The 26,753-nt window shown below is 37.4% G+C and overlaps 3 protein-coding genes across 4 annotated transcripts in view; 1 reads left to right on the forward strand and 2 right to left on the reverse strand.

The window, feature by feature from the left end:
• Positions 1-1,065: 1,065 nt before the first annotated feature.
• Positions 1,066-3,208, reverse strand: LOC122839964 (cytochrome c-b). Its single transcript, XM_044132019.1, has 3 exons — positions 3,118-3,208; positions 1,629-1,805; positions 1,066-1,534 (listed from the first exon to the last, which is right to left on the reverse strand). Exons 2-3 carry the CDS (start codon positions 1,798-1,800, stop codon positions 1,389-1,391), a joined length of 318 nt encoding a protein of 105 aa, XP_043987954.1. The 5' UTR covers positions 1,801-1,805; positions 3,118-3,208; the 3' UTR covers positions 1,066-1,388.
• LOC122839963 (cytochrome c-b-like) lies at positions 2,109-3,245 on the reverse strand. The gene is made up of 3 exons (XM_044132018.1): positions 3,118-3,245; positions 2,480-2,656; positions 2,109-2,385 (listed from the first exon to the last, which is right to left on the reverse strand). The coding sequence occupies exons 2-3, from the start codon at positions 2,649-2,651 to the stop codon at positions 2,240-2,242; spliced, it is 318 nt and encodes a 105-aa protein (XP_043987953.1). The 5' UTR covers positions 2,652-2,656; positions 3,118-3,245; the 3' UTR covers positions 2,109-2,239.
• A 1,353-nt stretch (positions 3,246-4,598) lies between these two features.
• The window catches only part of osbpl6 (oxysterol binding protein-like 6), a 42,878-nt gene continuing 20,723 nt past the window's right edge, over positions 4,599-26,753 (forward strand). For both annotated transcript variants that reach the window (XM_044131568.1, XM_044131569.1), the window contains exons 1-6: positions 4,599-4,915; positions 14,084-14,329; positions 23,048-23,170; positions 23,377-23,430; positions 25,175-25,288; positions 25,380-25,550. In XM_044131568.1, the coding sequence (XP_043987503.1) occupies positions 14,183-14,329; positions 23,048-23,170; positions 23,377-23,430; positions 25,175-25,288; positions 25,380-25,550 (609 nt within the window). In that variant the 5' untranslated portion in view covers positions 4,599-4,915; positions 14,084-14,182. The remainder of the gene's footprint in view (positions 4,916-14,083; positions 14,330-23,047; positions 23,171-23,376; positions 23,431-25,174; positions 25,289-25,379; positions 25,551-26,753) is intronic.

The following is a 26,753-nucleotide window of genomic DNA, read 5'->3' on the forward strand; positions in this document are numbered from 1 at the left end:
ATTAATTAGTTAAATAATACAGACACATATTTTGCAGCGTCCATGATAATACTGGGCTGTGTAGAGAATGCTTGCACATTACTTATCTTTAATAAGATAGATAGATAGATAGATAGATAGATAGATAGATAGATAGATAGATAGATAGATAGATAGATAGATAGATAGATAGATAGATAGATAGATAGATAGATAGATAGATAGATAGATAGATAGATAGATAGATAGATAGATAGATAGATAGATAGATAGATAGATAGATAGATAGATAGATAGATAGATAGATAGATAGATAGATAGATAGATAGATGATGAATAGATAGATAGATAGATAGATAGATAGATAGATAGATAGATAGATAGATAGATAGATAGATAGATAGATAGATAGATAGATAGATAGATAGATAGATAGATAGATAGATAGATAGATAGATAAAAAATGGCAAATTCGGAATTTCTTTCACAATTCGTAAACTTTTGCAAATTTCTGATCTGCAATGTTTTATTTCATTAAGTTATGTAACAACGACGTTTATTGGCAGAGCGAGTACGTCAGAAAATTTAAATTACCGCTGAAACAGACTGCAGAGTCGCCGTTTGAACGCCAGGGGGAGGTATACTCCAGGTGTTGCACTGCGGGATTTATATGAGCGATAACACGGTGGCTCATTTGAACCGTCTACACTTAATATATTAGTATTCTACAAGTAATGGAACTACTCTGACGATGTGGCTTTTACCCGTTACTCTGATTTTTAAAGTCAGAGTAAGAAATCTAAGCCACACATGTGAAAGGTATTTTATAGAGGCATCTCAATATGTTAACTTACCGAGGTTATTATTCATCTGATTATCTATATATTTATGTATGACAGAGAGAGAGGGAAGAGAGTCTTTACTCCCAGAGTGACTTATTTACAGAGTGTTTATGACATAAAAAGATCTGCAATAATTACAAGAAAGGTCCCAATCTCTTAAACTGCTTCATTTAAACATTAAAGATTTACCTTTAACTCAACACAAAACAGATTTGTATTACTATTAAAGAAAAAAACAATTTGGTGTAGTGTCAATTTTATTCAAGAAAATTACAAAAAGACAAATATAATTACTAAGAAAAACATATCATGAGGAGGTCCAACTCATTTTCTTCTAGATGCACAGTACTTATTCATTATTTTAGATTACAAAAATATACCTGTTAAAACAGGAAGGTATCAAATGTAAAAACAGCTATCACAATTACGTAAACAGTTTCAGCATATGTGACATTCGATTTCAGTTTAGTTGGTTCCTGCTCTGCCTTAGTTTGGAATGAAAAGGTCTCCTGAGCTGCTTAACTCACGACACAAAGACAGGTAAAGCTGTGCAGAGGAAAGTCTTGTTTAGGAAGTGGATGACTTGAGATATGCGATGAGGTCGGTGCGCTCGTTCTTCTTCTTGATGCCAGCAAAGATCATCTTTGTCCCAGGAATGTATTTCTTTGGATTCTCCAGATAAATCATCAAAGTCTCCTCGTTCCATACAATTCCTGGAAATTATAGTAAGTCCAAAAGTAATGTTAAAGTCAAGCAGCATGTTTCCTGATATGAAAATAATTCTTATACACATTATACAGTATTTACCTTTGTTTTTGTTGGCATCTGTGTAAGAGTAGCCATCAGCCTGGCCTGTCTGACGTCCAAAGAGGCCCCATAAGTTGGGTCCAGTTTTATGCTTTCCGCCTTGTTCTACAGTGTGACACTGGGCACACTTTTGGACAAAGGTCTTTTTTCCCTTCTCAATGTCCCCACTCATAATTTCTGGAAAGGAGAACACATTTCATTTGATTTTATGTAACAAGACATGCCACCAGGGGGCGATATCCCACCTGTTACAAAACTACTTTTTGAAAAGAACGAACAGAAACTAATGCTCTTAAAATGAAACTAAAGGAGCGACTATGACGTTTCTGGGTATTTAAGTGGCTTATTTAATCAGCAAAAATGTTATATTGTCGTTTATTCAAGCATCTTGAGATAAACCATTTTTAGATTACAAAAATATACCTGTTAAAACAGGAAGGTATCAAATGTAAAAAACAGCTATCACAATTACGTAAACAGTTTCAGCATATGTGACATTCGATTTCAGTTTAGTTGGTTCCTGCTCTGCCTTAGTTTGGAATGAAAAGGTCTCCTGAGCTGCTTAACTCACGACACAAAGACAGGTAAAGCTGTGCAGAGGAAAGTCTTGTTTAGGAAGTGGATGACTTGAGATATGCGATGAGGTCGGTCAGCTCGTTCTTCTTCTTGATGCCAGCAAAGATCATCTTTGTCCCAGGAATGTATTTCTTTGGATTCTCCAGATAAATCATCAAAGTCTCCTCGTTCCATACAATTCCTGGAAATTATAGTAAGTCCAAAAGTAATGTTAAAGTCAAGCAGCATGTTTCCTGATATGAAAATAATTCTTATACACATTATACAGTATTTACCTTTGTTTTTGTTGGCATCTGTGTAAGAGTAGCCATCAGCCTGGCCTGTCTGACGTCCAAAGAGGCCCCATAAGTTGGGTCCAGTTTTATGCTTTCCGCCTTGTTCTACAGTGTGACACTGGGAACACTTTTGGACAAAGGTCTTTTTTCCCTTCTCAATGTCCCCACTCATAATTTCTGGAAAGGAGAACACATTTCATTTGATTTTATGTAACAAGACATGCCACCAGGGGGCGATATCCCACCTGTTACAAAACTACTTTTTGAAAAGAACGAACAGAAACTAATGCTCTTAAAATGAAACTAAAGGAGCGACTATGACGTTTCTGGGTATTTAAGTGGCTTATTTAATCAGCAAAAATGTTATATTGTCGTTTATTCAAGCATCTTGAGATAAACCATAAAGGACAAAGATTTTAATTTGAACACCAACTAATATGAAACCAATCCATTTCCGCATTATGGTTAAAATGTACTTAGTTAAATGGTAAAAGGCTCAGACCGGTACTGGGCCACGTTGTGGGGAGGAGGGAGTAACAAATCCAGATCTAACTTGCGTTTTTAAGTCGAAAACTCGACAAGGCAGAGCAGAAAACCTAACAATCATTAAACCCAACTTTTTAGGATCGTGGTCTTACCTTTCGGTTATTTCGTTGTGCCAAATCAGGTGAATCGTGAGAGTAACCTTTAACTTCCCGGCTTTTGTCCTTCTACCGGCTTTGTCGGCTGCCTAGTTGAGAAAAAAACGTACTTCCTTATCTTAAAGTTACTCAGGATTACACGTCATCAGTCAGCTGACATTTCATCAACCGTGTCAATGTCAAAGAAAACAAGGTCAAATCTGTCAAAACTCATTGAGAATTCACTCTTCTGCGCCAATGCGATCCAGGAAACACCACGAGATATCAAAAATACGTCACACAACAACACTCAAGAGAAAAAGTAAAACTTTGTGGAAGGAAAGGAGGAAAGGAAGACATAATGTTTAAAAACTCATTTCTTAGTGATAGACATTAAGCTTAAATGAACACAGAGAGAGTGAGAAAAGCAGAAAAAGACAAAATTAAATAAAGAAATTCAAACTTGTTTTAGAATCAGATCTAAAACTACACTCAGGACAACTTGATAAAGTCAGCATAAGACAAAAAAATAACACTGTTTAGTACGTTAATCAAAGAACAAAAACAATAATCTGAAACATTTTTGAATAAAATTTAAGATGAAAATTCCCAGTATTCTTTAAAATGAAATGTTGCTTTGGCCTATTTTTTTTTTTTTTCTTTTTGCAAGCACATCAAACAGAAGGCCCTTACCTGCAAAGAAAACACAAAGAATTTGAGTTACTTTCTTCTGACTCTGCAGATGGGTGCTAAGAGTTGCTGCCAGGCAACAAGACAATTTCAGCTTCAGTGCCAAATGTTGGTCTTGTTTGTATATATTTTCTAGCTTGCTACTTAAATAGTGCAACCAAGCTAATCTTTTTTTAGCTTGGTTGCACTACCAAGCTAAACAAAGGAATGTTTGGGTTACAAGCTTCTATTTATCAAAATTATCTGAATTTGAATAGGTCATATTAGTTTGTAAATTTGATGTTGGCTCAGTCTTTTTTCTCTTTTTTTATATTGCTCTTTTTTTATATTATATTAAATTCATATTGCTACTGCCAGACTTCTGACCAAATTGCCTCAGATTTCAGTCATCACACCATTTTTAGTCTGTCATAATCTCTTTTCATTCTCTTTGAGATGTATTACAAGTTCTTAATTTTTATTTATTTATTTGCTTGAGCTTAAAGTGTACAAGCACCTTTTTCTAGGCATCATGACCATGGCCTACTGACTGCAACAAAGTCCAAAGTTAACAAATCTTCTTCACTAATAAAGCAACAGTGGTTTAATCTCCTCCACCATGCAGGCCAATAATAAAATCAAGCTAAACTATTTACATGCAACTGTTTCAGAAGTTTAATTTGTTAAATTTCAACAGCCTGGCGCTGACCCTTTTTCCCCCTCATAAAATGTACTTTCTCCCAATCCGAGTTTTAACACGACTCCACCTCCGTGTTTTCGTCCTCGCTCGCTGCCCGCCTGCGTTCGATCCATTCCGGGCATTTCTTCCCGCCTAAATCCGATCTTGCTGCAGGGAGGAGCGACCGGGGTGCAGTTTAGAGATGAGCTGAGCATCACAACCCCGCATTCAAGGAAACGGACTAACACAGCACTTTTTTTCTCTCTCCAGACTTCCCACAATGTTTCTCGCTTCCGTAAAGCACAAGAGTTTTATGAGGTGAAAAAAGTGTGGTATGCACGCAGAGAGGCAAATGTGAGCAGGTTTTGTCTCTGAGGAGCGGGGAATCTCTGCCCAGTCAAGGAAGACCCCCTCAATTGTTTCCTGCGCCAAGAACTGTAAAGACATAGTCATCACAGCGCATCTGTGGTAAGGCACTAAGCTTTTCTCTCTGATCCATGACAACCTAAATACCAGCACTGCTTATGTTTGGTTTATGACAGTTTCATTGGGTATAGTGCTCCATTTAGCCACTCAGACTGAGAGCACAGCTTCTCGTTCTTTTGTATTTGCATCCTGAGTGAATCGGCGAGGACCGCTCAGACATGACCACATAGCAAGCTGCTGGGATGCTTCAACTCCTGCAGTATGTATCCAAACATCACGATCAAGGATCCATAAAAACATGGATGCTGTATATTGGAGTAACCAGCCGACCAACCAACTGATGACTTTGATGATGTAATGATGATGCGTCACTGTTATATTCACCCCTTTTTCTTTTAACGATTTCTGTGTTTTATTTCCCACACATGTTCCACAACTATTAATGAATCAGCAAAGATGATTATTTTCCACCAATAATCCCCCCTCAAACCCACGCCCCCAAAACCCCCACTCATTCTGTTGCATGGTTTTTTGTATGGCAGTTCATTTTAAAAAGTTTCATCCTACACTATCACTCAGCCTCCTTTTTTAACTGAAGGTCAGCCAGTGACACTGCAGTTAGTCATGGGACACAAAAAAATGCAGGAAGGTATGAGAGGTGTGAAACTCTGTGTCGTTTGTAAGTAACATTCCCTTTGAATGGATGCTGCTTTGATCAGGATTGATTATTGATTCTCTGATGTATTGCTCAGCCCTGGCTGAGGACTCATCCAGCTGAAGGTGTTCTCATGCCATTTAGACTGCTACCTCCATGCCACTAAGATAGTCATAGATCTATATTATAGGGAGAATCTTACAGTATGATAACCTTGATTAAAATCACTGCTGTATTTACATAAAAAAGTTTAACAAAATGTACAAAATGGTGATATTTTCAATATAAAGCAATAATCAGTTCTTCTCCTGCTACAAGTATATAACATACTGGTTGGAGCTATCTATAAGATATTTATTCATTTCATTTTATCATATAATAAGATGTTTTCAACTGTTTAATTAGCTACACAGTGCTGACTGTGGTGGGTGGTGCTCTGTTCATTTCCAGCCAAATGTCTGTCTATGCTGTTTGAGACCTTACATATTTTTCAGTGAGACAGATTAATATTTCTGATAAGCGTGGGATTAATGTAGGAGCCTTCTTTTAGCCAGCTGACCAACAGTGTGCAGCACTGGCATCTACTAATAGGAGTTTAACCCAGAGGATGATTTGAAAGATCATTTTAGCCATTTTGAAAATGTAACTTTTTAAAACCTTGGTACACTTTGATTCTTGTAACCTCACCATACCAATTACATCATGTTACTCAGATTGTTTGTTGGTTTTTTATTTGTTCGTACTATTTCATCAAAAAATTAGCACTCATTTTGGTTCCAAATCTATAATACTTTAGCATAATACCTGTTGCTTATTATCTATTATTAACCTGAAATAGCTCTTTTTCTTTATAGGTCAAACGACCAAAGAAAAAATCTAGCCTTAGTGCCAGTGTCATTTCACCTTCTCCTTTTAAATGAAATATTTTTCTGAACTTTGATAAATGTCATTTGTCTCTTAGTGGAACATTTTAACACTGATGTGATATTCAGAGACTAACAGAAACTCAATTGAAACAAAGAAAGCGGTTAATGCAAAGCTCATAATGAAGGAAGCTGATGTGAATCACATGTTGCGGTCTTCAGTCTCCAGACCTCAACACAGCTGAAGATTTCTGATTATCGGAGATGTTCAGTAGTGGTCTCAACCTTCACCATTACTCCAAATGAGGGAATTCACTGGATCACTGTTGAGGTGTAGGTCAGTTTTAGGGAGTGGGAATATTGTTTGTTCGTGGGAAAACCAATGATTGAGGTAATAATTGCAACTTATGGTAAAAGATAATTTTAGTTATATAGCACATTTTCAGCAACAAGGCAATACAAAGTGCTTTACAGGATTTAAAAGGAAATACAAACAAAATAACAAACCAAAGGAAAGAGCAAAAGAAGAAAAAGCTAATAATGTTGATCCAAAGTAAATAAATTAGATACTCCTATAAATCCCCCCTTCCCAAACACATTTTTTTTCTGCTGTTTGTTGCATTAGAGAATTGGTAAATGTCAGCACTTGTATGACAGGTGTATGCCATGGCAGATGATTGCCAAAAGATAAAATGTATGCTAAATCACGTTTAAAGCTTTTATGATCACTTTTATCAGTATGAAAATAAATGAATAAAATGATTGTGGTACAACTTTAATTCCACATATATTACACCCAGTTTGTATAGTTTTGGTTCTGATACCCATTTTGGGTCAGTCTACTGTGGCCCAGTGCAGACCTGCATTATATATCAAATCACAATATCAATGTTTTTGCGGTTGTTTTTGTTCAGGACTACTAAGATGCATTTGTGGTTAGCGTTAATTAACATCTAAACATCTATGTAGGATAGTTTGTAGTGGTAGTACAAACTATCCTACATAGGTTTTTTAATACTTACCCTATAATTGAAAATTGTAAAATTTAAAAGGTTTTTCATGTCCTACTACAAAGTGTGAAACCTAAAATTGTTAACATCATTCCTTAAATAAGGTCCAAACTCTTTGTTTCCCCCCCCATTTTTTGTTATTATGTTGGAAACAAATAAGGTAGTAGCTTAAAAGCCTTTCGATGTGTTATGCCTTGCTCTACCTCGGTGATGTAATATGTGCAGCCCTGTCCAGCTGGTGCTGTTCTAAAGAAAGAAAAGGAACCCTAGTTTAAAGAGATGCACTGATGACTGCTAGCAAATGTTACACAAGACCCACATCTATTTAGTCTAAAATCCTACTCTTAGGTAAAAGGTCAGAATCAATTGATTTGCATTGTTAGCCAGTTGTAAATTCAGACAGGGTTTGTCCTTTAATACCCTGTAATATAATATAAGGACACGGGGCTGCTTTTGTTGGCCCACTTTAATTATGCAACAGAGTGTGGGATCAGCAAACTTGTTTCACTTTGGAGCTCTGGTCAATAATGCGAGGTTGTGTTTCTTGAATGTGGTGAAAACACAGGGACGACTGTCATTCTACTCCCATCACAGCAGAGTTACCACTGAGCTTCATCATGTTACATGTTTGTAATGAGTAATGCCATCAGTGTTCATGTTGCATTTAACAAGCAACAGGTATGATGTGGAGCATCGCAAGTTGTTCATTCCCTAAAGGAGGCAGAAACTATCGCTATAACAACTGATGGCTGGGCACCCAGGGATACGTTGAGCTACATCCAAATCCCAGCGCATGTAATCATTAGCAACTGGGAAATGGTAAATGTTGTATTGCAGACCATGCATAGTTGAAGCACTGTTATAAGGGGTTGGGCATGTGGAATGTTTTTGGTCATGTGACAGTGATAGCCACATGACTATCACTTATAGGCAACTCAGGAATGTGGGGTGCTTGACTAACGCAGAGAAGGAAGGTGAGCAGTGTTTTTTTTTTTTTTTTTACAATGTCGAAAGAGAAGGGAGATGTATAGATAGTATTAATACGAGCAATATTAATATCAGATATTGATACCGGCCTAAATTATCGTATCGGGGCAATCCCAGTTTTTTCGTTTTTACAGTGTACCCAAATACTTGGCTTCAGCTGTTCTTCACTATCAAGACAGGACTTCATATTTCATACTTCTTTATTTACGTAAATATTTCTTTGCTGTTAGATGCAAATATTGAAGAGTATAGATTTTGCACACCCAAATCCACTCACTGGCCACTTTATTAGGCACACTTTGCTCGTATTGTAGAACTGTTTGGATGACCAATTCAGACATTTTTAGTAACAGTCAAGACAAGTGAGTTTCCATTGTAGGTTAGGTCAAATAATTTGAATTAAACTAATCTGGTGCTTTTTGCAAATGACCTAAATATGTATCAAAAAGACATGTTGAAAACCATCTCAAAGGGGTTTTTCTCCTCTTCTCTGCAGCTTGGTTTTGACTCAATAAATCTTGTGTTGTTCTGATGGGGGTGGATTATAAAGTATTGGAATAACTAATCTGTTTTTAGCTTGGTTAAATATTACTCTCTGATATGTCAATTCATACATCTCTAATTGTTTTTAAATAGTTCCACCTTTGGAGACTAAATGACTGACATATTACTTAAATCAGAAATAAATAATATGTTTCATAGCTATAAAAATAAATCGAAACCAGGTTTTTGGTACCAGTAACCCACAAATCTATCACATCAGACCGCCAGACCCACTTCTACTTTTTCCTTTTACTGTATTGCCTGCCTTCATGTTTAATGTTTAATACACACCCACTTTTGCAAGAAGACTCATTCGTTTTAAAATACTTCACTTCCTCACTTTCTCTCAGGAAGTCTTGCTCCATTAACATGAGGGCGAACGCACAGATAAACACAGCTAACAGTTAACTTACTATATGCGTCTTGTTTCCTAATAACTTAATGTTTCTACATTAAGTTATTAGATTGAATTGAAGCCCAAGTAAACCTCTAGATGACGGAAACTTACAGAGATGTTCAAATTTGGTGGAAGAAGAACCATTTCTTTGGTTTCTGAGAACATTTTTGTCTATAAAATCTCATTGCAAACTAGGTGTTTGGAAAATGCAAACACAAAAGGATCACTTCCTCATACTGCTGCATGCTATTGCTAGGTGCTTTAAGTATCCACTTGTTGTAACATGACACTAAATGCTACAATGTTCATTGTTAACCCAAATTCGGCTTACATGAGTTTAAGCAGTAAACTGATATGTTGTTGGGTGAAAGGCTTTATGAATGCAACGTATTGCACATACTTCAAAATGTGCATTAAAAAGCACTGATGGAACCATGTTTACTTCTGTTCAGTCATTATCTTCACACATGGAAGACATCTCTTGCAGTAAGCAGATGCTCATTCATCTTCTTCCAGAATAAGTACTATTGATTGGAGAAGTAACAATGGCCATAAACGCAGCAAACGACAGCTTCACACAAAGCTCTTGAAAACATTAAAAATCAATAAAAAGCAAGCCAGTGTACTTCTAGTTTGAAAACTTTTTCTTCCTTTGTAGGACAATGTACAAAGGTTGGGTGTATAGAAAATCAGAGACATCCAAATGAACTTGCAAAAATCAGTTGGCTTAGAGATGTTCGGGTTTCAACTAGCGGTGCTTTTATAGCTGACTCATTTAACCTGCCTTGTCTTCATTCTGAGTGGACAATATTCATGAGGACTGGATTTAGAACGATAAGCTTATGACTCATTCTGTCCTGATCGGACTCTTCCCGGCACCACCATAACTTTCAGAGGATGGAGCAGCTTTGGTGTCTTGTCAAATTTATGACAAAGGTTTTATTTGATTAGCTTTGGCATGTTTACAGTAAATCAAATAGAATATTTGTTTGAGGCTAATCCAGAAATTGGCTTGAAGTACAATCAAGTTCCTTTCAGGTTTTCACATTTTATCATGTTATAGCCAGAAACTTCAGTGTAAAATTTTTACAATAGAATAACACAAAACAGCTCTAGATGGAGTGAAATTGGATGGACAATGCCTTTGTACATCCATTTTTCTGTCTTAATAAAAATGTTCAATTGGATTTAGGTCTGGACTCTGTTTAGAAAACTGTACTGAGAGGGAAAACTTCCATATGTCCTCAAGCCTTTTGCAGCCTCTGCCAGGTATTCTTCTAGAATGACGATGAGTTTAGCTCCATCTATTGTCCCAACACCTCTGAGCAACTTCCCTGACAAAAAGTGTCCCCACAAACATGTTTTCTGTAGGCTTGCTATGTTCAGGGGGATGTACAGTGTTAGTTTTTTGATGTACATTAATGCATAATTTTGTCAGATGTCAACGCTATGCATTGCTGTAAAAAATAAGAAAAAACTGGACACAGTCCTACCCTCTGTCCTGGAAGTTTGAACTTTCATGCCTCTGGTAAGGCAAAGACCCAGCTGTGGATTGGAGCGTTTGCTAACATATTATTCACCAGATGTATGTCCATCTCCCTTTTTTAAATCCAAAAAGTACGTCATGCTGGCTTAAAAATGCTTTTCGTTTTGTTTGTGAAATTCAGGATGTTATTTTGAATTTCCAGTAAACAGTACTGGAAAATGCTGTTGTATTAGTATCTAATACAATAATTCACAATGTGCATTAAAAAGCACTGATGGAACCATGGTTACTGTCTTTAATTATGGGTAAAAGATTAAGGGGCCTGATGCAAATGCACGTCACCTTTTTCTGTTTTTCATGTTGTTAAATAGGGAGACACACCATATATAACAGGTCTTAAATATACATTTATATAACACAAAGGACAGTAAAAACCAAAGTTGAGCAGTGCTGGGAAGATCAGTCTGACCAGTGTTGTAAGTGTTGCATGAGAGGAGATTGTATGTGTGGTGCAAACCTACAGAGCAGAGCAGAGGGAGGTTAGTTGGTCGTCACGTTTTAATTAACCGAGGAAGTCCATATAACAGTAATCAGTTCAGCAGGGGTCGTCTCAATGTGTGAAAAAGCTGTGAACACAAGGCACCTCTTCTTTCCAGTGCTCAGTTATGCACTAGTTTGTTTTAATTTGTCTCGTAAGGTGGCAATAAAATAACACTTTTACCGGCCGCTTTCATTTTCCAGTTTACATTTTTTTATTATTAGTGGCTTTTTTAAGTTATTGTCACAAAGAGGGTTTGCATGTCTTTGTCTTCAGCCTAGAAATGTTCATCAAAAGTGAAAAACCGAAGTGAAAACAAAGAGTCTGATTGTATTTTCACTTCACTGTTCCTGCAGTCACTTCACATCCAGTTTTGTTTTTCATATCCTGAAAGACCTGTGGTTGTAACTTAAATGTCAATAAATTTTAATGACAATACACGCTGATTTTTGCTTGCAAACTATAGGTCGTACTTACTGTGATTAATAATGCATCAGAAGAGTGAAATTTACATTGAAAGCACATGCCACTTCTGCTTCTTACTAGGTCAAGGAGAGCGGATGTTTTAAATAGGCTGAGTGCAACACATTGTGTGAACCGACTTAGCGCCTTGTCTTACATTAGCTTACACCCTGGCTGGCTTAAGACAAGGCAGAGTGGGGATGATGACGCTATCGCAGGAGCTGAATTATAGATTGTAGTGCATGAGAAAGCTGCACAGTTGCATGTGAGCATGCTCAGTGCTGCTGAGTGGACTCAGGGGAGGTTCCTCACACGCGGGAGAGCCTAACCAAAACATCCTGCAGTCAAAACCACAGGGTGCTCTGAAGCGGTGTACACCAGTATCTGTCCAGTAGATGAACACAGGCTGCTGATGACAAGACTCATCACTGCCTATTCATTTATTAATTTGACATACAGTACAGCTATCGATGGAAATACATTGGAATATGTCTTTAGCTTCATGTTGCAGCAAAAAGAAAAAAAAAATTATACGTATATATAAATATCTATAATGTGCAGTGGATAAAGCCAGTCTAATAATAGGTATTATTTCTGAAGATGTCATCATGTCTGTGCTGCAGCCTTATAATCATTCAGTGACAGAAAGGTGTAATGTTTAGCAAAATTAAAGACCAAATGTGATTATATTTAATTTTTTCTATAGGAAAAGAGGGGGTGGTTTAAATGGGTGCTTTTTGTTTTTCAAAAGATAAATGCGGAGGTACCAAGAGTTCAGTCAATTACACAGCAGCCCTGTAGGCAGTGTTATGGATATCAGCATGTGTCATGACTAATGATGAAAACGGGCACTCCCTGCTGCTAGCCGAGCCGGTGTTTAACCAGATGTTTTGAAGTTAACTGATACAATTATTTCAGGAGATTACTTCACATTTAGCACATTTAGGTTTGAAAGGTTATCAATGTTGGTTGCCTGTGAGCTCTGGGTAGGCTTCTGCCTTACAGCACATTGTTTAACGTCCTTATTTGTTTGGCATCTTCTCTTAAATATTTCAATTTAATTAAATGTTTAAAGGGTTTATCATTGACTTAAATGGTCCTAATAATCACCTCAATTACACGCTAAAGTGGTAATTATGTTCTCAATGTAACTACAGCTTTTACAATTATAAAATTTTTGTCACGACTAATTATCACACAATCAGTTGCGATTAATAGATAATGGTTTTTGTGTTCATTAATGAGTTTTTTAGCACTTGCTGCTTTTAGTAAGGTTGTGAATTCAAATGCAATGATCCAGTCCTGGGTTGATTGATGAACAGGATGGGTTTGTATACGGATACATGGGTAGACTCCTGACTTAGAAAACGGTTTAAAGTGACTCAGGTCTAAATAAGACTAACTGCTTGGAAAGCAAAATTCCAGTACGATGTCAAACTCCATCCTACTACTGAACCAGGGGAAGAATAAATGAACACTTTATTGCAGATCACATATTAGTTTTCTTTTTAAACTGCCATGAATGTTTATGATGTTGCTTGATTTGTGTTATTTTTATGGGAGGCATTTTACATGTTATGTATTGCATATTTCCATTTTTATGGACAATTAAGTTTTTATCGTTTTCCTTTATGTACAACACTGTATAAAATAAGGATTTTTGTCACTACCTCTTTGGTCAATATGTTGAAAACAATGGCAAAAAAGTAAAGTTGTAAAAAAAAAGTTAAAATAAATACTTTGCTTTTTCATATCGACAGTACCAGCAGCTATTTGACTTGAAAAAGGGCTTACCATGCAGGCCAAACACAATAAATGTTTATATATGAAAAAGTTGCAAACATATTTCTTTCTGAACTGAAAAACCTGTCTTGATGAAATGAAAGAGATTATATTTTACGCTTGACAGTCCAAATTGTTAATTAGCACAACAATTAGTAACACTGACTGATATTAAAAGTGAATGATCAGTTAAGCTTTTTTATGTTCATATCTCAGCTTAACGCATGCTGAGTAATCCTTAGTGGCAGTAATTTCACAGCATAGTGGATAAGCTTTACCCAGTTACTCAATACAAGTGTTAAGAAGAAGAAGCCAGGCTTCAAAGAAATGCTGAGGGTCAGTCAGTTTCTCAGATTAACTTGCTGAATTAAAGGAGGCTTGGAGTGGTTCAGATGTGGTAATTCTAAAACTCTTTTTATAAAAACACTTCTGCAATGCAGCATGGGTTGAGCAAGTGGAATACGACTTTCTGATCCTTCTGTTTCAGATAAGCAGCAGGGTGTGAGCGTGAGGAAGTCTCAGAGGATGTCCCCGACCTGTGGGCCCCAGTGCTGAGGAAGCTCCACAGGGCTGACTGGTGGCCAGCATGTCTCAGCACCATCAATACCAGCGAGGGCCCCACGGCCGCACCATGAGCACCGAGGAGAGGAGCTCCACGCCAGTGAACAAGACCTCAGTGCCTGTTCAAAAGAGTGCCTCCTCCTCTTCCTCGTCCCAGCGAGACAGCCGGCAGGTAACGATCTTCTAACTTCAGAGGCAATTCATCGAGCAGAAGATTCCTGAGAGTGAAGCTGGAGCAGAGATTAAATTGTCAGGACTGAATGTTACAGTACTTTTTATACTGGGGGGACTCTGTCAGTAATGATCAAGGAAATAGTAAATTATGAACAAAACATGTTGCTATTCAAAAGTATTCACATCAAATATATATTTCCCATTTTGCCACATTTAAACAAACTTTTTTCAATTTCATTTTATACATATTCCTTTTATAAATCTAGAAAGTGCAGAGTTCATTATCATTCACCCCCCTTTATTCTGATAACCATGAAGAAAATTCAGTGGAACCAAATGCACTGAAGAAGTGTAAGACGGATTAGCCGACAGACGAGACAAAGGCTGAACTGGAGACCTGCCCACCTAGAAATGGTGATTGCAGTTGGGATTAACATTTTTTTTAGATCAGAAAAAGACAAACTAAGGAGAGTTGATAGAAAGATGGATGGAGTTAATTAAAGGGCAATCCTGTAAGAAAAGCTATAGAAACTGGTGCTACAGTAGAAGGGTTTATATTGAAACAAATTTAAGTGTTTGAATCCCCCACCCAAATTTAAGAGCAAAACTTAATTTAAAATGAATGTCAGTTTCTACATGAGTACTTGCAGAAGAAGAAGGTGGCTATCCTTCCCAGTAAAATGCTTTGAAACATTGAAATCTGTTGTAGCAACTTAAAACTACTTTGAAAAGGTTCATGAGGTATGTTCATTGCCATGAAACATGTCCGTTGGTCAGGAGGAATTTGTAGTGTTAAAGAAGTGACGGAAACATAGCCAAGGTAAATAAATACATACATAAAAGAAGAAGCTATGCAGACATTTCTGCAGGCATATTAATATGTGCCAGAATTCCCTTTAATCATTAGTCAGCCATATGCTGAAATATCAAGATGCAACAAACGCAGATAAATGTTATCATAACAGCTAAGCATTATGCTTTCATTCCTTGTGAAAGGTTAAGTACAATTAGATAAACCTGTTGCCAACCTTTGCAAGATATCTGCTAATTAGCAAACTAATCAGCAGAGAAAGAGCAGTCGCTACCAAATGAGCTGCGCTCTTATGTCACAGTTCACAGAGCAGTGGCTCAAACTTAACCCCTGCTTTAAGTCATCCGAAGCCCCCGGTCGTCCTCCCTTCCCTCTCGGAGCTGCTGTGTCACTGTGGTCAAACTAGACACCCACACTGGAATCTCTGACATCACTGCTTTTCCGTGGGCACTGGCTGGTGAATATTTCATGAGAGACAGGCGAAGGCTTGGTGCCCCAGTGAACATGTGGCACATTCTGCAAGGCCTGGGGTGGACGGCCAGTTTCGTCTGTGCAAGAGAAGAAGAAAGAAAGCCGATCTGAGGAATTGGGACAGTTAGCTGAAAGCCTGCGGCTTGATGAAGCAGACAGTTACCCATTCAGACGCTCCAGCTCATTATTCCTTTCTTGGCTGCAACCTTTTGATGAAAAGGTTCTCCGCATTTCCAGTTTTACATAGACTCTGTCCAAAGTAGCCTAATTGATGAAGTCAGACACCAGACAAGCTGGAAGCTGAAACAGAATAAAAAAAACCATTATCTTCTATTTAACTTTTGTATTGCTTTTGTAGTCAATGGATCAGAATCTTGAATGAAATTGGATGGTTTGCAGAGCATCTATGAAGTTACATTTTCTTTCTGGATCCTGTGTAATTTGATTTTGCTTGACAAATCTTACCAAAGAAAGAAACAGGATTTGCTGCTCTGCAGAGCTTCTCCTCTGTGAAATAGTTATCTTAAAATGGAAACACTGCTATTTTTCTTTACCTCATAGCCCTATTTATATATTATTTAAGGTCCAAAAATCCCAAATCTTGGGAAAAGTTCAACATCTGACTTATGTGAAGCTGCCAAATCGGTTGCAGATAACATTAGGAGGAGATAAAGAGCATAGGTTTATAATACAGACTAAACTCTTGATATAAGGATATGATTAGTTTAACATTAGTTTATTTAGGGACTGCAATGACTGGATGTCCCAAACAGTACAAATTAAAGAGACAAATGATCAGACTTGGCAATGGATTACACAATTACACATCTGACCTGCTGTACTGCTGGCGTTGTGTCACAATAAACATTAACATTCCACAATAGAAATGAAGGCCCCTTAATTAGTTTAGTAAAAATAAAGTCACCAGAACTTTATTGCCATTGTGACAAGTTAGTACTGTGTATTTATATAGATTGCTTGTAATGATTTTACAATTAGATACATATTGAAATACATACTCATACATATTTTTAATTTGGGCTTTTTAATTATTGAGTTAATCAGCGAGAGGAATTTATCATTCCACCAAAGCAATACCTAAAGCTTTACAATATCAAAGGCTTAAGGAAATCCTCATTTGTTTAGGTCGGGCGACTCTGTTGTGATTAAATTAAATTCAAGGAAGTAAGACTCTTTGAATACTTCTGCTGTGTGTTGCCATCAAGGAGGACAAATGTGACTTGATGGAGAAATTCATGGAAATTGTTTGCATCTGTTGGACTTGATTGGCATTTCTGCATCTGTATGTATTTAGAGCTTTCTGCATTGTAAATCCAGTGCAAAAAAAGTAAATGGCATGTGCAGTATGTATACAAAAAAGGAGCATTTTGCACTGCTTTGTAAGCTTATACTTCACAGTTTTTTCTCTTATTTGTGGACGTTTTCTATTTTAATGTATCACACTCATGATATAGTTCAGTTCTCCGATCCATATTTGTATTCTACAAGTTTAAATCTGAGGTGTCAATCAGTAGAATATGCATGTATCACTAAAGCTGTGATGTTGCTGTGAATCAGTGACATGTAAAGTATATCATTATGAAAAAAGGAAGAACCAAAGAATGGAAAAAAATACCTTCTAAACATACCTTAATACACAGTATGTAAATTAGTTTTAGGGAAATACTTTATAAAATAAGTCAGTAGGTCTAGATTATTTACGCCTTTATAAAATCTATTGTAGGGAGGATTGGGAATGTGTTACAGCTGGGACACTGGGCTGTGATTTTTTGTTACATGTATGCTGTTGTTGTTGGTCTACCACACATTACTTCCTACTGTATGAGTTATCAGAGAAGTAGAGCCTGAAGGCCATTTTAAAGCCAACGCAAATGTTAGTTTCTTGTGGTGGGTCATCACGCTTCCCATTTGCCTGGGTGTGTGTAGGTGTGTGTGACGGAACCATGGCCCTCACAGACTGCTCTCTCACTCTTGATAAATCAGAGAAAAGGAGAAAGAGAGTAATAATTGAATGAGATGTTAAATACTCATCTGAAGTAAGAGTCTGATTTGCTAGAAACCCACACATAGTCGTACCTCACATTTAAAACATTGGCAGCATAAGTGAGACTACCCTTATTACATTTGAAGTGGTGAGATTAATTGAGCTGTCTGTGCAGAACTGAAATTGGAAAAAGCTTCTTCACGATGTGTTCATTCAGTTTTCACTTTTTTTCCAAGCGCATTCTGCTCAAATTAGCTTCAGGATCAGTTTTCTGGAAAATAAAACTTAATTTGAGCTTTGATGGCGAATGTTATGTATCCTTTATGTGGACAAACTTTTTCTGACTTTATGTTTTCCATTCAAAATATTATCTGCTTTTTCATTTTATGTTGGCCTTTATTATGGCATTAGATGCTCCACCAATGACATTTGTTTTGTTGGGCTTCAGTGATTTTTGTGGAAAAGCAAAAGCAGTGCATTATTGTTTGGGGAAAGCCTTAATGGGATCCTGACCTCATTTTTGAATCGATACATGTCAATATACCGGCTGCTGATGGCTGCTGTTCACGCCCTCATGGGAGAACTTAGGTGCTCCACTTGAAGTAAGCATAGTTTCACACAAACACATGAACATGCATCTAGTTCACTGACATTCCTAGATCCAAAATTCCTGAAATGCAGCGTTAAAAATTCTTTCTTAGGGTCATCAGAACAATTCACAGGTTTTTTTTAATTATTATTATTTATCTGTATGTTTGCTACACCAGTTTGGTAGAAATTGCTTTCTTTTCAAATGAAAAAAGATACTAGGAATATTTCTCAGAGCTGCTCCAGTCTACGAATCATCAGATGATACGTTTAGACTTCAAGCTCGTGTAACCAAATCTGGTGTGTTTACACTGTGTGCAGGCCTGTGCTTCTCTCAGCATGTCCACATCCTCTCTGTGTGGAAGCCAGGCCTCTTACTCTAGGTTTTACTGCTGAGCCAGCCAAATACTGCGGGAAAATACATCTTCAAAAACAATTGCTATGTGGTTTGTAGTTGCTGAGATATCATCTTCCACTGGTGATTGTATTAGTGTGGGAGGCGTGAATAGGTTGCAGGTTTCTTTAATCAAGAGGTTTTGTATTGTTGTGCAAGTGATATAATTTTTACTTTTTGGTTGCTACTATAGAGTTTAAAACTACACTGCAGAGTACACATTTGAGCATGCTTGTTCTGGTGAGAAATAATTGCTTTTACAAAATCAGTAGATTTTGTAGACCGTAGCATGGACCACGGTTTTTGAATTTGATTTTAATTTGTGCACAATATTCCTAGATGCCATTTCCTTGTCTTGAATCACTCACACAGATGGGGAAAGGACAAACTGAATAGAACCAGCTACTCCTCTGGAACAATGTTCTTCTTGAGTTGCTCCAGAAAGTACGATTTCTCCTGGACCTTCTTCTGAACAGTGCCTGTGTGTGAAGTGATCCACAGCAGACACGGTGTTGTGGAGGACTATGAGGCGGGACTATATTCATATATGCCTAAGTTAAATGTGGTCTTCCTAAAACGCAAAGCTGAATTATCCAAGCTCCTTGTTTTAGAAAAAACTATTTAAAGGTGTCAATGCCTCATGTATTAATTTATCGTTCTGTTTAACTGTGGCAAGCAAGTAATTTATCAAAGATATTTCTTAGGATCTATGCACACGACATGTTAGGAAAAACTGATTGACAGACTGTGCTTGTGCGTCACTGTCTATGCCAGAGACATAATGTAATGTAAAGTGGTCTCCAGAAGCAGGCTGTGGCACTGATATTTATAGGGCTGATTTAGCCTGAGGTGTCCCCAAAGAGTGTTTGTCCTTTTCTCTGCTCAGTGAAACCTTAACTGTAACAGTTTGATTCATTGCATCAAAGGTCTGCTGTGGCTGTGTGTCATCGGCGGTGGTGAAACCCTAAGGGCCTGTCTCATGAAAAAGGCTTGTCTAGATTGAGCACATTGACTAAGCTGATTATCACCTTTATTCAGTATCATTTCTGGTTCAAACCAAGGCGTTTTCGGGATTTGAATATCTAATTTGTCAAGAAGATGTACGTAAATTTACTGACTATGAACAAGCAAATTTGTGAGGCTAATCTCCTTAAGGACCTTGACTTTGAAAAGCAGGAGGCCTCTTATGGAATCTGCCACAAAATTCTCCAATAAAGGAGTAAACTCGCCAAGAGGGACCAGCTCATTCAGCTGTAAATTATTCTGCAGCGAGATCAATGAACGGAAGCAGAGTGCAGGAAATCACTTTGGCTTAATTCAGTTCAGTTCTGTGGGCTGTGCTACCAAGAGCAGCAACTCTTATTATGGGACCTATTTACACATAAGCCAGTAGTCGTCATGTTCGTTGGTATTTACGTGGAGTCGGTGCTGTGGATCTTTTTAATGGTTTGGGAAGGGTAATGTATTTAAATATTTGCAGCACAAGCAATTCTTTATTTAGTGTACTCAACACGTCAAAATGAAAAAAGGGTGGAAAATAAAATCAATACTTCAAAATAAGAAAGGGTGGAAAATAAAATCAATACTTCAAAAAACAAAAGGGTGGAAAATAAAATCAGTACTTCAAAATAAAAAAAACTTCAAAATAAAAAAGGGTGGAAACTAAAATCAACACTTCAAAATAAAAAATGGCTCTGAAATACCACTGATTTATCAGTTCAGAGTCATTTAAAAGTCTGTAATGCTGCAGATAACAGACGGGAAGTTCGCCTGAGGCATTCCTCCCTAACAAATGTTTCATTATCGCCCTATACGCCGTTACGTATATACAATAAGCTGCAGCAGTAGCATGTTAAATGAAGAGGCATCGAAGCATAACCTTTTACACAGGTAACAGCTGACTTGTACCATTGGTGTATATTTTAAACTCCTTTACTTCCCCATTTTCACAAGGCATTTGCCCCCACAGTGGAGGTATATGACCTCATTACCACCCAGATCTGTTTGCCGACTTGTTAGATTAAGCAAGCTGTTGTCCTCTTTTGTTAAATGTCCTGCAAACCAAGGGTAGCTGTCATCATGCACCCCTGGCAAGACATCTTGAAGGTTGTAGCGTCACATGGTGCAGCGAGAAGCCACAGGCTGTTTGTTGCTTGAGAAGTGAAGCTTGTGCATACTAAGCTGACTTTTTGTTTCAGAAACTGCAATGCTACTGATTCAAGTGCTGAATTCAAAATCTAATCAAATGCGTTAAGTGTTTTGTTGTCTTACTTATCCACATCTTACTTTAAAGCTTTTATCAATTTGGCTAAACGTAAAATAAAAAATTTGCTTTTATAATTTTCCTTCATTTACACCTTCTTGTGTGATGTTTGCCTTCAAATCCTTTAAAAGGTCATTGATTACTTGGTTTTTAATACAGTACCTACATTTTTAATTACAAAATTCACTTTTGTAATGTGTGACATTTAATGTGTTTATTAACTGGTGTTCGACAGGGCTCCATGCTTAGACCAATTGTGTAAAATGGCACAAAAAATAGATTTTCAGTTGTTTCAGAGATATCAATATGTACAATACTGCAAATTTAAAGAAGTACTTGAGTACAATGTCTAAAAGGCTAACATTTTTCTAGTATCACGCATTCGTGTTCCGCTTGCCAGTAGTTTATTTGGCCAGCTGCATGGAGTTTAACTGCTTGCTATAGACATAATTGATGTAGATTTTAGTGACTGTAGATGTCATCGCTGACAGAAAGGAGTTAAAACATTATGGTGGTTGAAAAGAGAGCAGACTGATAAATTCACTATTTGATTTTCAATATTAATATCACGATGCATGCGTCTTTTTCTGATATTATGCAACTCCAATTTCAAGCAGTTGTTTCTAACTCATTTTAGAAACAGGTATGTGTAGTTATAAATTTACTGCTGATGCTCTAATTCACACAGGATCAGAATATACATACAAACTCAGAAATGTGCATACATACTCTCATATTTGGTTAAATATGCCTTAGTAAATTGCAGAGAGCCTAACACAGACTGGATACTAAACAACTCTTACCAGAATCAGTAGGGCTCATTTACGTTGGATGATTTCTTGGCACTGACCCGGCTTCTAAGCAGAGTCCATAAATTTTTAAAAGCGTTGAGGTTTGGGCCATTCCGGCAACTTAATCTTACTTTATCCATTCCAGAACCAAATGTAATGTGTTTCGGATCGTTGTACCAGCAAACTGCTACCTCTGCTGAAACTGACCTGGGTCACATTTTCAGGAACATCTCATGACCTACCAGGTTCATGTCTAGATGGTGATACAACAAGTTATTATGGAAACAGTTTAACGTCAATATGGTCTCAGAGAGTGACAATCAAGAAAGATTCCTCTGCTCCAAAATCAGCACTTTCAAGCTATCTCCAAAATCTTTAACGTCAACTCAAATCACCAACTAGATACACTAGGGAAAAAAAGTCTAATTTACAGTTAAATAGAGATGTGTTTGTTTTTTTTTCTTTTTACAGTGAGGTTAAAACGTAAACACAGGCCTCTGAACAGTCCTTGACCATATTGAAAATTATGATCCATGCCAGGAAACCAACCACTTTAGATTAATTATGCCAAATTGTATAAGTAGAAAGATTAAATATCAAGACAGGAATATGCTGGGCTGGTGATGTTGGCTACAAATGCATATGGTTTCTCTGCAGCATACAGTATATTTGCATGAATATCAAAATCTATTATACTTTCAAACCTGAAATGTCCAATCTGTAGTTTTTAGATCCACTGAAATTTTGTTGTATAATCATTTATGTCTGAAAAAAGTACTGTTGAAATACATATTTGAAAGTTTCAAATTATATGACAGCGATAGAGATGACCAATCCTGAACAATAAAAACTAACTGCATTAATTTGCAGGTATGTATTGGCAATGAACCCCATAATTATTTTCTTCCTTTAGTCTATGAAGACCAACAGCATTTTCTTTAGTGAAACTGATGGTTCCGCAGAGAGACAGAAAATAGGATCATGTTTCTTACTCTGTTACTGGTCATATTCCTGCTATCAAATCAGTGACCCCGTTCTCCCACGTGTCTCCTCCTGAGGGACAAAGGTTGGATGTCACCTGTCCCTGCATGACCTGTCCACCGTTCCTCCCCACAGGCATCATTTTGATTTACAGACCCTCTCAGAGCTCAAAGAGCGTAGTCAGGAAAAAGCTAATGAGGTGGAAATGCTGAGAGAGCACAGGGGGACAGTATTTTGTTATTTTAAAGCTGTACTAGCTGGCTTTAAAAAAGCACTACACGTGTTCTTGTTTTTCCTATGACAAGGCCATATTTTCTTTTTATTACAGCCTGCTTGTGTCCTGTTTGTGTATCACACTAAAGGAGTGAGTGGATTAGTTCTGACACGGCTTTTTATTTTTCTTCCTCTCCAGGAGGCAGACAGCTGGGAAATAATCGAGGGACTGAAAATCGGTCAAAGCAACGTCCAAAGGCCCGACAAACATGAAGGTTTTATGTTGAAGAAAAGGAAATGGCCCCTGAAAGGATGGCACAAGGTACGATCCACAGGCCAGGCCAGACACAAAAGATTTCTCTTCTACAAAAAATGCACTGTCAGACTCATCCATTATCAAAACTGTGCTGAATATTAAAAGGCCACTTCATTGAAGTCATTCTCTTTATCATTTTTAAGTCTTTGTTGTTATTTAACCGATTCTACATTGGTACTCTTGTTTTTTTCTTCCTTTTTATTATTCTGCAGCGTTTCTTTGTTCTGGACAATGGTATTTTGAAGTACTCCAAGACCCCTATTGATGTAAGTAATCCTGACCGTCATCCCTGCGGGCAGAAACAGAGCTGCCCGGTCTGACCTCTGCTAAGACAGACAGTGAGTCAGCTGAGACATCTGCAGCGTGTTGCGTATGCACAAAAAGCAAAACTGTCTGACGCAATGCATGATAGTAACAAAACATTTTAGTCTCGCACATTTTGGATTCCACTGTCTGCAGGGCCATCACTGTGATCAACATTTGTTAAGAACCTATAAGGAAACATAAAATATAACGCTCGCAGGAACCACAGAAATATTACATACTAAGAAGATAAACTGTGTTGTGCAAATAGTTGCTCCTAAAAGTCTTCAACCCCATTAGGTTTATTGTTAACATTTGAAGCCGTTTAGATGTTTGCAGTAAACAATTTAAACAAGAGCTGTTTAAGCAGCGACATAAAACTAATATTGCATGGATTATAACTACATCTTACACTACAACTCTTATTATGGGGCCTATTTACACTGAGTACTGCATTCATGATTCGACCCCCTGAATTCATCACTGCACAGATTTGCAAATCAAACGCATTCTCAGGTACTCTTGATGTAACCAATGGAGGGCTTCAATAATTGCATTTTATTGCATGTTGGAAAGATGGCTAAGAACTGTCCAGAAAGTTTAGAGAACACTGCCTGGCACAAACAAGATGGCATAGACCCGGAATGTAACTCGAGATACATGTGAAGGTATTTCGAACACGTCTAAGGGAAGCAATAGCTCAGCCGCCTAAACATGGCAGAAGGAGGAAGTTATCAATACCTCCCCCTGGATTACTGATGAGTCAAGTGGTTATGAAGACGTGGAGCGAGACTGAGTGGCAGTTCAGTTTCCACAGTAAACCACATTCTAAACGATGAAGATGTCTGTGTCTGTGTCTGCAACGTGTGGAGGGTCAGACGGATTAAAATCGAGCATTAAGACGTGTTGGGAGAAATATCTTATCGTAAACCAATGTCAAGCTGAAACTTGGGTGTTCAGGCCTTCAGACAACAATAATCCAAAGGATATCTCAAAGTCCACAAGGGTTTGGTTTCAGAAGATGTATTAATAGGTAATAAACTGGAGTGACTTTTACCCTTTAAAAAAGGTGTTTGCAGCATGAAAATCTAAGAGCATCAATGTTTTGTCACCATCTCAGCCCTGTAGGCAAGATGTGGCATGTGCTTTTTGTTTTCTGCTTTAAACAGTTATTGCACAGTAAAAAATGTCTAAAACTGAATAAGGTAATGAGAGTTCAAGTTTTATTGGGCCAGAAGGACTTTCGCTTTTCACTTTATTGAACAACTCTGCTGCCCTTAAATCAAAACAAATCCTTGTAGCCTTGATATAATTTAAGACAAATGAGGGTTAATGAACTGGAGACCTTTGTCCACGATGGGTTAAGATTCCTCATGAATTTAGCTGATGTTTTGCAGTCAATCAAGTTGTCCACAGGTCATAACAGCAAATGGATGGTCTAGTTAGTAAATATGAAAGATGCTTTTCATGGGTTGAGTTAATTTAAGCACAACACTAATCTTGGTTATGAATCTCATATTGACTCCGGGCTTTAAATTTAAGTCAAATCTGTGCATCAAATTTTTGTTTTTGAAGTCGTCTCTCGTATGACCATTTAAATAAAAAGAACTGTTCAGATAAATCTTTGTGTCCCAAATCTGTATCAGAAATACTGATAATGTGTGTAAGCTACGGGGAGGTCTGGATGTTTTTGCCAAATGTCCACAGATTCAAAGGGGAAAACTTCATGGCAGCATCGATGTTGGCCTCTCCGTCATGTCCATCAAAAAGAGGGCGCGTCGCATCGACCTGGACACTGAGGAGCATATTTATCATCTGAAGGTAACACTTTAGATGACTCACTATATCAAAGTGAAAAACAGCAGCTTGGTAAGTGACAGAGGTCACAGTTCATTGTCTACTTCCTGTCCAGGTCAAGTCTCAAGACATCTTTGACGCCTGGGTGTCGAAGCTGCGCCATCACCGACTCTATCGACAGAATGAGATAGTGCGCTCTCCCCGGGAGCCCACGATGCGAACGTTTCCTCCTCCAGCTGCCATGGAGACGCCCAAACCCCCCCCAATTGTAGTAAATGAAACAAAGGTGAGCTTCTTTTCACTTTATTTCTCTGTTAAAACGAAAATATGGGGGGAAAACATTTACATGTTCACATTTATCTATTTCTTTTTGTATGTGTGTAAACACGTGATAAAACTGAAAAGAGGAAGTTCTGTTCAGGGGCTAAATTTGCATATAAAGCACAGTTGACATGGAAACACGCTCCTTGGTGTAATTACTGCCATTTTTATGGTATTTTCTTCTCTAACGGGAGAATTACTAACATCATTGGTAAAAGTCATTTCAGTTCTGGATAAACACTGGAAAGTATTTTTATTTCCAGATTGTGTTTCATCATCAATGCCTATAAGTTGTATCTATCTTTTCTCTAAGGTGATTTTCTTTTTGTTGGTTTCCTATTTAAAATTTGACCTCTGGAGAAAATTATGCCTTAAATTCACTGCAAAGTTTATTATTATTATTATTATTATTATTATTATTATTATTATTATTATTATTATTATTATTATTATTATTATTATTATTATTATTATTATTATTATCAGAATTTCAACATGGAAATGCATAGAAAACCTGTGGATTATAGACATATATCTGCCTAACAAAATAAAGCAAGACGTGAAACTGTATCCAGACCATTAAGATGACAAAAAAGATTGCCCATCCTCTGTAAGAGTGCTTGAAGTGTGAGTAAATGTGAGCATAGGGCCAGAGAAGCTCCTCGTGGGAGTGCTGCTGAGTCACATGGAGGCCATTAGAGGTGATCAGTAGGATTTGGATCCCGAGCAGCTGGCTGCAGCACGATGAGCTCTCCCTGAAGATTGGCTCAAATGGCAGGAGTCAGAATTATCTACTGCATCAAACACTTTGAAGATGCTGGAAGCCTGGATCAAAGAAGGGTTCAGGGTGGCAGCATTTATTCAAGCTCAGTATAATAGCTCATTTCTACAGCAGCTTTTATATAAGTGCTGGTTGAGGATAACAAAGTGTTGGGTCGGTGTTCAGTTTCCTGATGGGTTCTGTGTAAAATTGATCCAACTTTGACATGCGGTCATACGTCTTTATGTTCTCATCATCAGCATTAATGTTCCATTATGGGGTTTTCATGATCATTAGTAGGACATATGGGTTTTTTGTGACACCCTTTCTATGCACATATACATATTATACATCATTGGAAAGTTGGGATTCTTGAGATTATCATAAATGTAACTGTAGAGGCAGTTG

The sequence above is a fragment of the Gambusia affinis genome, linkage group LG11, assembly GCF_019740435.1.
Source record: "Gambusia affinis linkage group LG11, SWU_Gaff_1.0, whole genome shotgun sequence".
NCBI lineage: Eukaryota > Metazoa > Chordata > Actinopteri > Cyprinodontiformes > Poeciliidae > Gambusia > Gambusia affinis.

What these genes read in the sequence shown, in the direction of transcription:
- LOC122839964 (XM_044132019.1), bottom strand. Translation starts at nt 1,800, where the DNA reads ATGAGTGGGGACATTGAGAAGGGAAAAAAGACCTTTGTCCAAAAGTGT. An exon ending in AGATGCCAACAAAAACAAAG is followed by an intron (nt 1,535 to 1,628) that starts GTAAATACTGTA and finishes TATAATTTCCAG; the next exon opens with GAATTGTATGGAACGAGGAG.
- LOC122839963 (XM_044132018.1), bottom strand. Translation starts at nt 2,651, where the DNA reads ATGAGTGGGGACATTGAGAAGGGAAAAAAGACCTTTGTCCAAAAGTGT. An exon ending in AGATGCCAACAAAAACAAAG is followed by an intron (nt 2,386 to 2,479) that starts GTAAATACTGTA and finishes TATAATTTCCAG; the next exon opens with GAATTGTATGGAACGAGGAG.